The following is a 15,750-nucleotide window of genomic DNA, read 5'->3' as shown; positions in this document are numbered from 1 at the left end:
TATTTTGTTTTTAAAACCGAATTTTCATGTAAAAGTTTTACATTCTCAATTTACTATAAGAAACCAAAAAAATCATCAAACGAGCCCAAAAAAAAAAAAAAAAAGGAAAAGAAATGCTAAACTATATATATAAAAATATCCCTAAATTTTATCCATTTTAAAAAGTTGTAGTATCTCTTAAAATTACCATTTGAGTACAAATCTTTTAGCATTTTAAAGAGAAATCAAGACATGAAACAACGTGGCGAAGGTCAAAAATAGTGCAGTGTTCTAATTTTCTGCTCTTTATAATTCAAGTGTAATATTTAAATTAATTAATGGAAATATAGTAGACATATTATAAACAAAGGACAGGGTTTTGGGTATTTTCGACAATTTAACTTAAAAAATGGTCACATGAGATTTAAATGTAAAATATTATTATTATTATTATTATTTTAACAATGAATAATGTTGGTTGGTTTTTTGTGGAAAGTGGTGTGATTCAACGGTGGACTGACTCAACTAGTTCGGTGTTGCCCACCATTCACAAGCTTCTAAATGCTGGTTTGCGTATTTGGGTCTACAGGTAATTATTTAATTCTTAATCCAATTTTTAATTTAATTTACACTGTTTCCCTCTCTTCTAAATTTCTAATTTCAATTTTCAAACTTTATTACTGTATTAACTAGATGTTAAGTAAATATTAAAGAGAGACTAAAAGTCGTAAGAAGGAGAAAAAGGGATAAAAAAACTGAGAGATTTGAGCCTAAAGAGGAAAAAAATGATATAGAGGTAGAAGATAAAAGTAAGATAAAAATTGAAAGAAATTATACCACGAGAAATTTAATAGTGCAAGAGTTTATTTTAGAGAGAATGTAATGGCCTAAGTCCAATATGATGGGTATGTAATTTTCGATTTCATGTGGGGTATATGTATGAATTGAGATCTCATCAAAATGAGAGAGTTATGAGAATATGAAAGTATGATTAAGAAAAAAAGATCTGATAGCTATTACTTATACCTATAAGGTGTATTTTTTTTCTTTTTGGTAGATCAATCATAAGAATTCCAAAATTAAGTGTGTATGCATGGCTTGAAGTGATTACTTGTTGGATGAGTTCTTGGTAATTTTCCTACGAAGCATGTGAATGAGAACAAAGAACCCGTGCTGGATTGTAAGATAGTCTTCACTCTTAGAGAAGTAGTCCAAAACAAGTAAGAATGATGTTGTTGGATACATATACAGGGAGAAAATACATATATTTTTCATTTAAGCAACAGTAGAGGTAGAGATCGAACTATCAACTTCTGAAATGGTAAAAGATGTCTTATCAATCTATTAATCTCTATATTTGAGTTTGAGTTTGAAAGAAGAACACGTTCTTGATTAAAAGAATGAAAAATAAAATAACATTTTCAAAAGTGTTTAAAAGGTATTCCGAACTAACCCATGATGATAATTTTGCAGTGGGGACACCGATGGACGAGTACCGATAACATCGACGAGATATAGCATAAACAAGATGGAGTTGGAAATAGAAGAAGAGTGGAGGGCATGGTACCACAAACAAGAAGTGGCTGGTTGGGTTGAAACCTACGAGAGAGGACTAACCTTGGCTAGTGTAAGAGGGGCAGGCCATCAAGTCCCTGTCTTTGCTCCCCAGCAATCTCTCTCTCTTTTCTCTCATTTTCTTTTAGCCAAGACTCTACCTCCCACTCGCTCGTAAATTATCAATAAATAATTCGAGTTTGATAACTATTTTGTTTTAAAAAATTAACGACAACTCATTAATAATTTTCTTTTTATGTGGTTAAAACTAATGCATGTTAGTAAAACGCTCGGGTCAAATTTCATTGACTAGTTTGGTTGACTAAAAGTAGTTCTATGTGTGTATATATAATGCTTTTGTTTGTTCGTTTAGGCCAAAATTTTAACGGATGTATGTAAGTATATCTAATAATGCTTTTGAGCGTTTAAAAGAAAATTATTATTATACTTTAAAAAATTTCAACAGTATCCTTTAAGAATTTCATCTTGTTTTGAATAAAAAATTAGATCAAAGTATCATATTGATTTTTATACATTGAAGTTTATTTAATTTTAATCTATAATTTCAAATATCCAATTTTAGTCCGTGTAGTCACAATAAATCTCAATTTTAGTCCCTCAAATTAATTTTTATCGAAATTGATTAAATAATAATATTTTTTATGCAAGAAAATAGAATATATGCAAATATGACAATATATTTTCAATTTTTCTTAATTAAAATGCTAATATATAACAAATTTTAGGACAATACACTTTAATCTCTAAAGTTTATGAACACTTAAGTCCATCACTTTTGTAAAATGTTTCTAAGTAGTCTCTGACTTAACTTTAAGTTAACAGAATGCTTACTAGGCCATTATGTGCTATGTAGATGATAATTATATTTGATGAGTTGGAAAATTAATAAAAATTAATCAATAAAACTTTAAAAAAAATAGTGAAATATTTAAAAGGTTAGGTTAAAATAATAGTTTCTCTACCTTGCCTTAACCACGACTTATGTGGTACGTGCTTCTCCTAATGGTAAACCAACCATGTCGTCAACTGTGTAAAAAACTAAAGGTATGTTTGGTTTAACATTTTAAAGGCACATTTGGCCAATAAATTTGTAAGTAGACGTTGGGAAATAGGAGTTGTGAACACCCTCCTTGTTTGGCCCAAGGAGTTGATAAGTCCTACTACTAAAAAAACATCAATTTTATGGGTTGATAAGTCCTACTACTAAAAAAACATCAATTTTATGGGTTGATAAGTCCTACTACTAAAAAAAATCAATTTTATATCTACTTTTAAAGATTAAAAATCAGTTAATTAGGCCAAGTTTGATACTTTGTGGTTTTTAGTATTTCAAAATTTAGTCTATAATTCTCATTCCACCTCTAAATTTTTTGTTATCTACTTTTTATCTATTTTTAAAAAATCAAGCCAAATTTTGAAAATTAAAAAAAAAAATTGTTTTTAAAATTTGACTAAAATTCAACTCTTTACTTAAGAAATATTCAAATCATTGTAAGAAATTGAAAAAAAAAAACTTAATTTTCAAAAACCAAAAACAGAAAATGAAATGATTACCAAATATGGTGTTATGAATTTAATAGACAAAAGTTAACACGTTTGACTTTGCCCTAACAAATAGAGATACCCAATTTCCCCACGAGAAAATACATGACAGTTGGATCATGGAAAGTTCACCTTCATCAAAAGGGAGAGAAACTATGATTTTTAACCTTTTGTATATTTTTTATTTATTTTTTAAAAAAAGTCAATTAAATTGATTTTCCGACTCATCAAATACAATTAACACATCATTCAATTTAATTAGCATCCACATTAATACATAACGACGTTAAATCAAAGACCATTTAGAAACATTTTTATAAATATGAGGGATTATAGTGCTTGTTTTGAAACTTCATAGACTAAATAGACATAAGTCTCAAAATTCAAGGATTAAAAGTGCATTTTATCTTAAATAAAGAAAATTCGAAAATAACAATTTCAGAGCTCTTGCAATCGTAAATCACCATTTTTTCTCCAATGTATATCAACCATTCCCAAACTCCTTATTTTTCTAAAAACTACATGTGAAACAAAACACATCAAAGTTTCAATGGTGGATGATCCGATAAGAGGTAAAACATTAGTTACCATCACATAGATTTTAACAAGAAACCATAGCTATCCCCACTTTATAATGCAAGTGGCAAAGAAAATCTATAGAGACTTAACTAAAGAAATAATATTGGGGTAAAAAGTAAAAATTAGGTTATCATCCACACCCACTCCCCATCTTCCAAATTCACTCTTCCCCACTACTCAAACATGATCTATCAATATGATTTCCAACATTAAAAACTCAGAGAACAAACATTCCCAATTCAAGTAAAGGGGTGGGTAGAAAAAGAATTAAGAAACCCATTTGCCACAAAGTGACTTAAAATTCCATAAACCCCATCCCAAGAAACCTCCCACAGCTATGGAAATAAATTTGCAGACTAAGCAAACACCACAGACAGCTATTTTTTTTTCAGCTCACCAAATCAAAACAATCAGCAAAACCAAGTTTCCCAAGAAACACAAATCTCGATATTATATATAAATGTATAACGCTCATAAAAGACATACCAACCTTAAAGAGTAGCTATTTCTCATGTGTGTTGTTGCACCATTTCTCTGTTAGCGTTTGCCTATCACCATGTTGAGCTCCGGCAACCTCACCGTCATCTCCTCTGTCGAATTCCCATCTCAGAAATTGGTTGTATGGAACCTCTTCTTCTTACCCGACATCCAAATTTTAGAGATTTTCATTGCAATTTCTGTTTTTACAGCAATAAAATCATTGAGACAAAGGAGAAAACAAGGGCTACCTGTATGGCCGGTCATCAGAATGTTACCGTCTTTAGTCACCGGACTCCGAGGCAACTTGTATGAATGGATCACTGAAGTTCTGTACCATCAAAATGGAACTTTCAGATTCAAAGGGCCATGGTTTAGCAGCTTGAATTGTGTTGTAACTTCAGATCCTCGTAACATTGAGCACATTCTGAAAACAGAGTTTCCCAAGTACCCAAAAGGCTCCTTCTTCCGTGAAACAGTCCGTGACCTTCTAGGCGACGGAATCTTCAACGCCGACGGCGAGATTTGGCACTGCCAGAGGAAGACAGCCAGTATCGAATTCCATTCAGCAAAGTTCCGGCAACTCACCGTAGAGTCTCTCCACGAGTTAGTCCACTCTCGGCTCCTCCCAATTGTACACAAGCATTTCGTCGAACAGTTGGTGCCCATTGATCTCCAAGACATTCTTCTACGCCTAACTTTTGACAATGTCTGTATGATCGCATTCGGCGTTGATCCTGGCTGTTTGAGCCCTAATTTACCGGCGATTCCGTTCGCCAACGCCTTCGAGGTGGCAACAGAAGCCACCGTCCTTCGATTCGTAACCCCGAAATTCATATGGAAAACGATGAGATACTTCAATTTAGGAACAGAAAAGAGTCTCAAATTTGCCCTAAAAGAGGTCAATCAATTCGCGAAAAGCGTAATCGAAAAGAGAAAAAGAGAGAACGTCAATGAAAACGAGAGATCGGACCTGTTATCGGTGTTTCTAGGACTGAAGGACGAGAATGGGGAGCCATATTCGGAGAAGTTCTTGAAAGATATATGCGTGAATTTTATACTTGCCGGAAGAGATACCTCGTCGGTGGCGTTGAGTTGGTTCTTTTGGCTGATTGATCGGAATCCGGAAGTGGAAGAGAGGATTCTGGAGGAGATCTGCCGGATATTGGAGAAGAGAGGAGAGGCGGCGGCGGCGGGCGAATCGTCGGCCGGCGATGTGGCGTTTGAAGTAGAAGAGATAAAGAAGATGGAATATTTGCAGGCTGCTCTTTCTGAAGCTTTGAGATTGTTCCTTCTGTGCCTGTTGATCACAAGGAGGTGAGTTTTGCTTTCGATATTTATATCTTTCCTCATCTTATGTGGGCCATTTTCCAAATAAATTCATTTTTAAATAATTGCAAATTTGCTCAACCATTGTATGTGAGGATCGAACCACCTTAGAGTAATTAGTGTAACATATGCACAAATTGACTCGGAGTTTTAAGATTTCAAAAATTGCAAAGACAAAATTAAGGACAATATAAACATCTTCAATTTAGTTTTTGGAAGAAATGTATTTAAATTAAAATTTAACGTCATAAACTTTGATGATTATGTTTATCTAATCCTCTCTAAACTTGGGTAAAAAATCAATTTTGTTTTTCAAATTTTAAGATATTTATTTTAGTCCATAAACTTTAAAAAATAACTATTTTAGTCCTTTATTATTATTATTATTTTACATGTGTACTAGCATTGTTAATACAAGCATAATTTCAAGCAAAAAGGATTAGGGATGCACATTGGACAAACTGGATTTAAAGACCAAAATAATTGTCGTTTAAAAGTTTAGATAAACTAAAATAGACATTTTGAAATACCATTGACCAAAATAGAAAAAATTTAAAGTTTAAAGATCAAAACTGCTTTTATATTTTTAAAATTTAGGAAAAAAAAAACTTAAAAAGTTCACGAACTAAAAATGAGATTTAATAGTTGATTACATAATCGTTTTGAGTCTTGTTTAGGTCATTAAAGATGATGTGTTACCAGACGGAAGAGAGTTAAAGAAAGGAACAAAAGTGATCTATGCAATATATGCAATGGGTAGAATGGAGGCAATATGGGGAAAAGATTGCAATGAATTCAAGCCAGAAAGATGGTTAAGAGACGGTCGATTTGTGGCCGAGTCAGCGTACCGATTCACAGCCTTCAACGGCGGGCCTCGGTTATGCTTGGGAAAAGACTTTGCATATTACCAAATGAAGTACACCGCCGCCACCGTCATCCTCCGGTACCGTGTTAGGGTGGCGGAGAAGCACCCTGTGGTGCCAAAGCTTGCTTTAACAATGTACATGAAATATGGGTTGAAGGTGAACTTGTTTAAACGTGAGAAGGGAGAGCTTGAAAAGTATTTCAAAAGTAAATAATTCAAGGAAATAAGATCAAGGGCTTTTCATTGGAGATTTTTTTTTTTTTTTTTTTTTTTAATAAATAAAAAGATAGAGATGTTGATGAATATGAGTGAAAATCTGTTTTGGGTTTGGTTGATTTTGGAGGTTTATTGAATGAACCAAATTGTGAAATTTAAAATGGGAAATCATCTGTTCGATTATGTATAGAAATGTGTTTTGATTTTAGTCTAATGTTTGGTATGGAATCGAATATGTTCTGGTTTTTTCTTGAATATGTAATTTAAGGTAAGTATTGAACATTTTAAATTTTTAGGAAAAAATAAATGAATTCTTACCCAAAACTTTTCATGTCGTTACAATTTATTATCAAAATTACCTAAATTTAGTTAGGGTTATCCATGTCTAAAAAAAAAAAAAAAACCTTAGTTATTGTTTTAGTTTCTAAAACCGATGTAATTTCGAAAGATTTTTAAAAATAAAAAAATAACGAAAATTATTTACACAAAATAGCAAAATTTTAATCTTATTCGATAGAGGCCTATAAATATAAAAAAATTTCTTTAATTTTAGTGTGTTCACCTATTTATTTAATTTATTTTAAAAAAAATAAAACAATGTAATTATTTATTTATTTATTTATTATTATTATTATTATTTGCAAACTCATTAATTTTGAATTCAACCGTTGAATAATTTTTGTCAAAAATTACTATTAACAAAACTTTAGCTCTAATGTTGTCTTCATTTGATAACTTACATTTGTACCTAGCTATATTTTATAATTGATTGAGAGTATGTGATAATATTTTTAACTATTTTTCAAACAAAAATTTGTTTCAAGCAAAGATTATGTTTGGAGGTGCAATTGGTAACAATTGATATACAAGTTTAGGAGGAAAAACTGGATTTCTTCTCAAAGTTCTTAAAATTTTATTAACATAGAAAACATTTTTTAAAACATGATCATATTAACCCAAATAATAATAAAAATAATAATATAATGTATCAATAAACCCATGTGAAGTGAGAAATAGGTTTCCAAAACCCAATTTCATTTGATGCAATATGTAAGATTAGCAAACTTGTTAGATTGGCATAAGCTCTTGCCAATCCGAACATAGTTTAGGAGATAAGACACTAATTACCATTCCAAATCTTGATATTTCGATCTCCAGAAAGCAAACTATATAAATGTGATGCATATGGAAAACGTAAAGAAACATATTGAGGAAGAAAGTTGTTTAATAAATGAAACCGATAAACTATTTCTGCAGGATCTAACCAAATGGGAAAACTCCATGTTGAAACAGAAGATAGATTCTTCATGTTATATGAAACATATACAACCTTTTATAGGTATTGAGTTGCTTGAAAGCACTGTATTATAATAGAACCCAAATATATTGAACGATAACAAAATTATAAGATAAATCGAATTTTCAAGATACTTGGACCCTCCCAATTTTTAGACGTCTTATCTTCTTCATTCCCCTCTCCCTTCTATTTATAGCCAACAAGTATAACGAACTCCCTAGTTAATTACCAATATACCTTTAATTAAGTAAATCAAGCTTTTCCATCCCATTCATCATAAAATTCCTTGAGGAATTCCTCCACGAACTCGTGCCTTTTCTCTGCCCTCCTCTGTCCAGCCTGAAATTCATGCCATAACAATCTCTAAACATAACTCAGAGTTGAAATCTTTGTGATTGTAAAATTCACAGAGCAATCTTTTTTCAGTTATGACGAAACTAAGTAGCAGAGCATAAACCTCATAATACATCAAATATGTCATCACTTGTACCTTTGTTTTCATAAAATCCTTTATTTTTAGTAGCTTCTCGTGAAAGTGATTCACAGTAGTCTGCTCTTCTTTATTCATGTATGCTTCTTTCGATAAACACGTTCGAGGACTAATTGCAGGATCATGCAGCACTCTCTTCTTGCTTCCACCAAAAGTGAAGCATCGTGCAATTCCTGAACGGAAAGAAAAAATTATAAGATGCTCATGCACATAGCAGCGGTTTCAAGGATGAGATTATAAGCAGTTTGAAACGACATGATATAACAACAAACTACCAATGGCACCAATTGCATCTAAACGATCGGCATCTTGAACCACCCCAAATTCAGGAGAATATTCAACTTTCGAAAGGCTAGAAATCTCTTCTTTGAAGCCTGGATGTCAGAACATAAATGAGGAGGAAAATAAGTATTTCACAGAGTACATTTTGGATAATGAAAGAAATTCAATCTAGAAAGTTAGCACTAATCAGAGATCCCTAATTTTTATACTGTGTAAAGATTATGAAAATAACCAGTATGCACACAGGAAAAACCCCTCCAAATGCCTAATATAATAACATATTGTAAGAGAACTTTGAGTTCCACTTCAATATGGCACTTTTTTCCAGATAAGAAACATTTTCATGGGAATTCATATATTAGGGAGTATATATAGCAATGGATGTTATTTAGGAAAAAAAGAGTAAACTATGAAATTTCTTGACCAGAGAACACCATCTCTAGGCATGAAAACAAATAAATAAACAGCTTTTTGGAACTCCATCACTAGTCACAGTCAATGTGATCTTCAATAACTAGTCACAGTCAATGTGATCTTCAATAAAATCTAGAGTGCATTTGACATTTCATAGGGTACAATGAAGGTGAAAATAATTTCTCGTCAATGAAAAGGGAAAATGTAGCTTTGAACAATAAACTATTGGCACAGTTTCTATAACAAGTACAATCCAAATAAAATTGAGCAAGAGAATTTTTAACAACTAGTTGCAGGGAAAGATTAGAGTACCAGTGGCGATTATGTTAAAACTTAAAACTATTATTGAAATTATAGGTAACAAATGACGAGCTTTAAATGCAGAAATATTAAAAATTACAAGTAAAATCAAAAAGTTCCAATAAATTGAAGCATAAACGATACCAACCCATGCCCTTTATGATCGCTAATATCTTCTGTTTCTTGTTTTCCTCTATTCCCTCTTCCGTCAGAAAATTTTCCACAATTTTTTCCTCACTTGGGTCTCTGCACAGAAATAATAACTAAAAGATAAGATCAAAAGTAAACCAACCTACGGGTGAAGAAAAATGTGGTAAGAGATATATTTGTGAACAATTTAAGCAATGAAAGAGAGATGAACAAACCTCAAATACTTGTAATCACCTGCAAGTTGGCAAGCATGAAACAACCAGCAATTGACTAATCAGTAACGATTTTCCTTTTCTTTATTGAATGATGAACCATAATTTCATTGACAATAAATGAAACAATACAAGGGCATCCTAAAAACTAAGATCACAAAAGGGAAATTCCCTAAAGAAAGGAGCTCCATTCAATCCCAAAAAAATATATATTAAAAAATTAAAATAATAATAATAATAATAATAAAACCCCAAGGAATAATTGCAAAAAGAATTTGTCATGAATGCTCAAAGAGAAACATGGAACTTAACAAGGGACCAAACATCACTACGATCCCACTCTATTCCTCATTTCTTCTAAAGATTCCATTGTTCCTCAACCCCAACGCCTCAGAAAACCCGCACCCCAGATTGCTACAAGAACTGTTACTCTCAAAATAACAAAATGAAAATGAACTCCTTAATCATCTCACTACAAACCGTGCAAAGTCGCAACTCCAAAGTAAATGATCCATCAAAGAATGCAACAAAGGGGCCCTACCACTGAACAAAAGTATTAACTCTTTTGTGAAGAATGTGGCAAACAAAGAATTTAACCTTCTTCGGGATTTCACCTTAGAAAGAGCACAAAATCTTGACTCCCTAGAGGGAGAATGGTCTAGCAAGCAACGAAAAAGAGAGCTACAGGATAAGCCCCCAGTAGGGTTTGGACTCCAACAACAAACATCCATTCTCCCGAGTCTGAACTCAAACTCCCCGGACAAGATAAGAGAGCAACAATTCATTGTTTCCTTATCAAACAATAGATGACAGAAACCGAACGGAAGGGAGGGAGAGCTCCCAAGACGATCCAAGACATCAGACACAACAATTTCTCATAGAGGATAAATGATATAAACAAAGAAATGTAGTACAGAGGGGTGAACCACCACCCACTTATCCTCCATACTTTTCCGTTATTCAAGATGGTAATATCAAAGGAAGAAATAAGCCCATAAAAATGAGTCTCCAGCGAAAGAAATGGATCAGAAATGCAAACAGAAAATACAGTTCAAATTATTCAATTGAGCTTGATTGCATATTGGTACTTACAAGTGACAAGACACTTTTTATTTCCGTCGTCTGTCCTTTCTTTTTCCCTTTTTTCCTCTTTTAGATTCTTACTAATCCAAAGACCTGATCTAGAACCAAGATCTAAAAGAGATGCCAAAATGAAAATGAATAATTCTAGATGAAATAAAACCTAAGAACTCAGGTTCAGGATCAAGCAAGCTGGCATCAACCTTGCCATAGTGTGTTGTACTCATAGTGTAGATAAATAAAAAATAATAATAATAACAAAAGAATACCTATATCGTGGAGAAGCGCAGCAAGTTCCACCTGCCAAAATCACCCACTGAAAATTAGAAATTTTCCACAAGCAATAAAGATTAATGATCAATCTATCGTCCTCAATCACCATTAAATATTCGTTCTCCGAGAAACTGTAGTGTAAACCGCGAAGATGCACAAATCAGAAGTATCAACGTCTAAAATTTAAAAACAGAACGAAAAAAATCACACTATTGTCGCAGAAAATGGCAGAAAGTGAAAATCGGAATAGTAGTTTTCAAGGAACACAGCATACGATTTCCATGGAGTCGGTGGTGGAAGAGAGACCTTCTTCTTCGGCCAGTGAAAGAGCAAGGTCTCGAACTCTCCAGACGTGAGAAGGATCGTGTGAGGCGTCGTTACCGCCCATTGCCATCTCCACCAGCTCCTCCGCCTTCTTCACCGTTTCTCTTTTCGCCATTCTGTTCGTCGCAAAGTCACCGCCGCCAACCGAAGATGAACCACAAAGAGGGAAAAGACCCACCGGGTTCGGGTCCCGCAGAAATGACCCAAGTTTTGTGGGAAAAGTGAAAGTTCATTCAACCAATAAAATTTCTTTGAAAATCCTGTGAATAATCTTATTTTTAAATGTCTAGGATAATTTATGTTTATATTTGGATATGCTAGATAATTAATGTCTGTGAGTTTGTTTTATCATTTTTGTATATAAGATCCAAAATTAAATAATAACTTTATAAAATATGTGAGGAAACCATTAACCTACTCGTTGTTGTGAAATTAAGAAGCAAAACGAGCACCACAGGAGAATGAATATCGAGAAATAATAATAATAACTAAATAAATCTAATAAAAGAAAAGTAGAAAATCAAAGTGGAAAATTATGAAATTATGAAAACCGGAATATCCCAATATTTTCTTCTCAAATCACACATATATTCAAACCCACAAAATGCCAGTATTTATAAACAATTTAGAAAGTAGGGAAGTGGGCTTATTTGGACACTAATAATGTGTAATTATAAGACACAAGGATAAAATGCACTAAGTCATATGGAGCAGTAGGGGGTGAAAGATTTGTTCTTTTTAGGACACATGAGCACTAATGTGCATCTATTATTTATTATTTTATTTATAATACTCTCTTTTAGATATTGAAAAGAGTACCAACGAGTGGAAGCAAATCTTTCCAATTCATTGTGACAGAATTTCAACATATACATTCAATCATAATAATATGCATTCATAATATTAAAATATTGGCATGCTCAAAGAAACAATAAATAAGAGATCGAGAGATCATACCAGTTGAAGACTTATTCTTCATAGCAAATCTCGCTTTCGCTAAGATGGTAAGTTAACGTTCAACAAATTCCTATCGTCTAGTTTCCACACGAACAGAAGGAAACGGGGATGACACCACCACTCAGAGCCCTCAATATTCTCGGAGTGAGAATCCAAAGGGTGGACTTTGTTTAGATTTAGTAGAGGGAGGGAGGAAGGGAGATCGTATACAACGATCAAGCAAGTGAGAGATAGGCTCGTCTATCGTATAGACAAAATGTTTGATCGTTTAAGTGAAGTATACGATCGTGTAGGAAAAGGTAAGCGATCGTTTAGTAAATATTGGGCGTTAAACGATCGCTTAAGAAAAGGTAAACGATCGTTTAGTAAATAGCACGCACGGGTGAAGCGTTAAGCAATCACTTAGCACTATCGTATAGGTAAGCGATCTGTTCAAGCACTATCGATAGGCTCAGGTTTTGCTAAGCGATGACACACTTCAACACAATGTCCGCGCATACCATGCTTAACACACCGTGAGCTATTTAAGCGTCTCAAAAAGATTCTTCAAATTACTCATCCATTATGAAAACAGAAAAGACGCCGACCTGTTATCCCTTTAACCGTCCAATTAAAAGACAATGAATATAATCATATCATATTCATAACCTATGGATTAATATCACATATTAATCATAATATTTTTCCTCCACCAGATATAAATCATATTTATATCTAATTTCCTCCAAATTAATATATCTCATACATAAAGTTAATTATATCATATATAATTAACTAGTTCATTTATATCATATATAATCGAACTCCCCCTTGTCAATTTGAACATTTCAACCCAAAAACTGATTCTCAACTTGTATCCAAGCTACCAAGGGGACCTTATGGACCTATGGCTCGAAGCTCCAATGGTACATGAATAACTAACTAAACTTTTTAGCCACGATATCCATTGTCCGTTAACTGTCAGACATTCTATTAAAGACCGATAGTTGAACTCTTCTTACCATAGATATATTTCTATGTCCATTGAATATAACTAATCATTAGTACGATAACCCTTCATAGATGTTCGTAAGTACAGCTAGCCAATTTACCGTTTTGTCCCTGTAGTTACATCTTACTCCTTAAGTACCACTAATCTCTCTAATGAACAATACAACATAGTCCTACTATGTGTGAACATCTCTTGAGCCATGAGAAGGTGTGTGGCGCCACATCGTTCAAGCCCCGGGATCAACCCTTAAGAGAGCAATCTATCTACTTACCCCTGCTTTGGGGAAGAAGTGAACTTCATCTTGTGAAGCTGAGTTCCCGGCTCCTAAATTAGACGAATCCCCAAAGTGGTAGATTTAAGTCGGTGCTCTTACCACTCACACCCATACAAATCAAAAGATCACCCTCAATAATAGAAGTTTCCAACTCACTCAGATTGAGATCATGTTACCTATGGTCATCCTAGTGAAGTGAAGTCTCTGTCACGAACGAAGTTATATGACGAGACGTTAACACTTCGTTGTCAGGTCTTATAAAAACTTTTTGTATAAGACACCTCCGCTCACATGTCCCCTACATGAATGATCAGGATCAGACCATCTGTGATAAGTCACAACACTTGTAACTATTCCACAAAGCAGGTCGCGTTCGTGGTCTTACTAGGATAAGGTTTCCCTCTTATATCTATATACTACAGACCATTTTAGTTGTCACTTAAGACATGATCCACTTGTATGTCACTACATACATGCTTAAGTTACATAAAGACAACCGGGAATATTTAGTTTATTGATTTGTGGTAAAATAAAAACATCTAAATGTACAAAGTCAAAAAGTGAAGTAAATATTATATATATTATACATCACAAGTGTTCATACAAAATTGTTTATAAACTACAGGACACGAGACTTTAGGGTACAAACCCCAACAATCCATTATATATATGAATATGTCACGTTAAAACCTTACTAGGAAAAAACCCAATGGGAATAAAATCCTAGTGAAGGAAAAGAAGTAAATATTTCATATAATCTATACTCCTAAAAGAATATAATATATTTGCTCCCCCTCACTAAAACATCAGTTTAAAACTCTGTATCGCAACATTCCAAGATTCTACACCAAGTTTTCAAAGGTTGCAGTAGGTAATGTTTTTGTAAATATGTATGTCAGGTTATCTTTCGAATAATTTTTTTGTACAGTGATGTCGTCGTTTTTTTCATGATCGATCATGAGCGTAGAAAATCTTTGGTGAAATATATTGCTTTGTTCTATCTCCTTTAATATATCCCCCTTTAATTTGGAATAAACATGCTATAGTGTCTTCGTATAATATTGTTGGAAGAATTTTTACTAGAAAATAAACCACATGTTCCACAAATGTGCTAAGAGCATTGATCTTGGCCATACACATTCTTGATTTACCTCGTGAATTGCAAAAATTTCAGCATGATTTGAGGAAGTAGTCGTTATGGTATTTTTCGTTGATCGCCATGATATGGCAGTTTCTCCATTTGTGAATAGATAACCTGTTTGAGATCTAGCTTTGTATGGATCAGATAAATATCCAGAATTTGCATAACCAACTAGATCAAAATTTGATTTATTTGAATAAAATAAACTCATATCAATCGTTCCTCAGAGATAATAGAGTATATGCTTAATTCCATTCCAATGTTTTTTTCTTAGGAGAAGATTGCATTTAGCTAATAAATTTACTAAAAATGCAATTTATGATATTTTATTATTAGCAAGATACATAAGTGTACCAATTGCACTAAGATATGGTACATCAGGATCGAGTTTTTCATTATCATCTTGAGGTCAAGATATATCATTATTTACATCAGTGAACGAACTTCCATTGAAATATTTAATGGAAGTGCTTTGTCCATATAGAACTTTTTCAAAACTTTTCCTATATAAGTTAACTGATGGATAAATATCCCTTTTCGAAATGCTCAATTTGCAAGCTAAGAAAAAATTTTGTTTTTCCAAGATCTTTTATTTCAAATTCTTTCTTAAGATATTCTATTGTCTTTGAAAACCATTCAAAAGTTCCAATTATATTTAAGTTTGTCAACATATACAATTATAATAGCAAATCCTGTGATTTCTTTATAAAAACATACGGACATATTGAATTATTTTGATATCCTTGTTTCAACAAATATCCACTCAGGTGATTATACCACATCCGTCTTGAGTGTTTCAATCCATATAGTGATCTTTGTAATTTTATTGAATATAATTCTCAGGAAGTTGATTTATATGTTTCAGATATCTTAAATCCTTCGGTTTCTCATATATATATCATTATCAATAGATTCATATAAATATATTGTGACTACATCCATAAAATGCATGTTTAGATTTTCATACACAATCAGGTCAATTAAAAATCTTAATGTAATTGCA

General features: G+C 32.8%; 3 protein-coding genes and 1 long non-coding RNA gene across 4 annotated transcripts; 2 read left to right on the top strand and 2 right to left on the bottom strand.

Annotated features, from left to right (window-relative positions):
- The first annotated feature begins 411 nt into the window (after positions 1 to 411).
- LOC120090075 (serine carboxypeptidase-like 35) lies at positions 412 to 1,880 on the top strand. The gene is made up of 2 exons (XM_039047567.1): positions 412 to 568; positions 1,453 to 1,880. Exons 1-2 carry the CDS (start codon positions 444 to 446, stop codon positions 1,709 to 1,711), a joined length of 384 nt encoding a protein of 127 aa, XP_038903495.1. The 5' UTR covers positions 412 to 443; the 3' UTR covers positions 1,712 to 1,880.
- A 2,039-nt stretch (positions 1,881 to 3,919) lies between these two features.
- Positions 3,920 to 4,545, bottom strand: LOC120089974. Its single transcript, XR_005485363.1, has 2 exons — positions 4,404 to 4,545; positions 3,920 to 4,308 (listed from the first exon to the last, which is right to left on the bottom strand). It is a non-coding gene; the product is annotated as an uncharacterized LOC120089974 (long non-coding RNA).
- Positions 4,197 to 6,585, top strand: LOC120089973 (cytochrome P450 86B1-like). The gene is given in 3 exon segments (XM_039047428.1): positions 4,197 to 5,438; positions 5,441 to 5,469; positions 6,159 to 6,585. Coding segments are annotated over 3 exon segments (1,638 nt in total). The 5' UTR covers positions 4,197 to 4,231; the 3' UTR covers positions 6,561 to 6,585.
- Positions 6,586 to 7,823: 1,238 nt separating this feature from the next.
- Positions 7,824 to 11,613, bottom strand: LOC120092209 (uncharacterized protein YpgQ). Its single transcript, XM_039050447.1, has 7 exons — positions 11,335 to 11,613; positions 11,057 to 11,087; positions 9,711 to 9,729; positions 9,494 to 9,591; positions 8,625 to 8,723; positions 8,350 to 8,522; positions 7,824 to 8,198 (listed from the first exon to the last, which is right to left on the bottom strand). The coding sequence occupies exons 1-7, from the start codon at positions 11,497 to 11,499 to the stop codon at positions 8,112 to 8,114; spliced, it is 672 nt and encodes a 223-aa protein (XP_038906375.1). The 5' UTR covers positions 11,500 to 11,613; the 3' UTR covers positions 7,824 to 8,111.
- Between the last annotated feature and the right edge of the window lie 4,137 nt (positions 11,614 to 15,750).

Source organism: Benincasa hispida, chromosome 11 (assembly GCF_009727055.1).
Source record: "Benincasa hispida cultivar B227 chromosome 11, ASM972705v1, whole genome shotgun sequence".
NCBI lineage: Eukaryota > Viridiplantae > Streptophyta > Magnoliopsida > Cucurbitales > Cucurbitaceae > Benincasa > Benincasa hispida.
This window is presented reverse-complemented; position numbering and strand designations above follow the sequence as displayed.

Bases quoted from the DNA above. Each gene is read 5' to 3' on its own strand.
- LOC120090075 (XM_039047567.1), top strand. From the start codon at position 444: ATGAATAATGTTGGTTGGTTTTTTGTGGAAAGTGGTGTGATTCAACGG. The intron at 569-1,452 runs GTAATTATTTAA...ATAATTTTGCAG, and splicing joins TTGCGTATTTGGGTCTACAG to TGGGGACACCGATGGACGAG.
- LOC120092209 (XM_039050447.1), bottom strand. From the start codon at position 11,499: ATGGCGAAAAGAGAAACGGTGAAGAAGGCGGAGGAGCTGGTGGAGATG. The intron at 11,088-11,334 runs GTATGCTGTGTT...TGATTTTGGCAG, and splicing joins CCACCGACTCCATGGAAATC to GTGGAACTTGCTGCGCTTCT. The intron at 8,523-8,624 runs GTAGTTTGTTGT...CTTTCCGTTCAG, and splicing joins AGATGCAATTGGTGCCATTG to GAATTGCACGATGCTTCACT.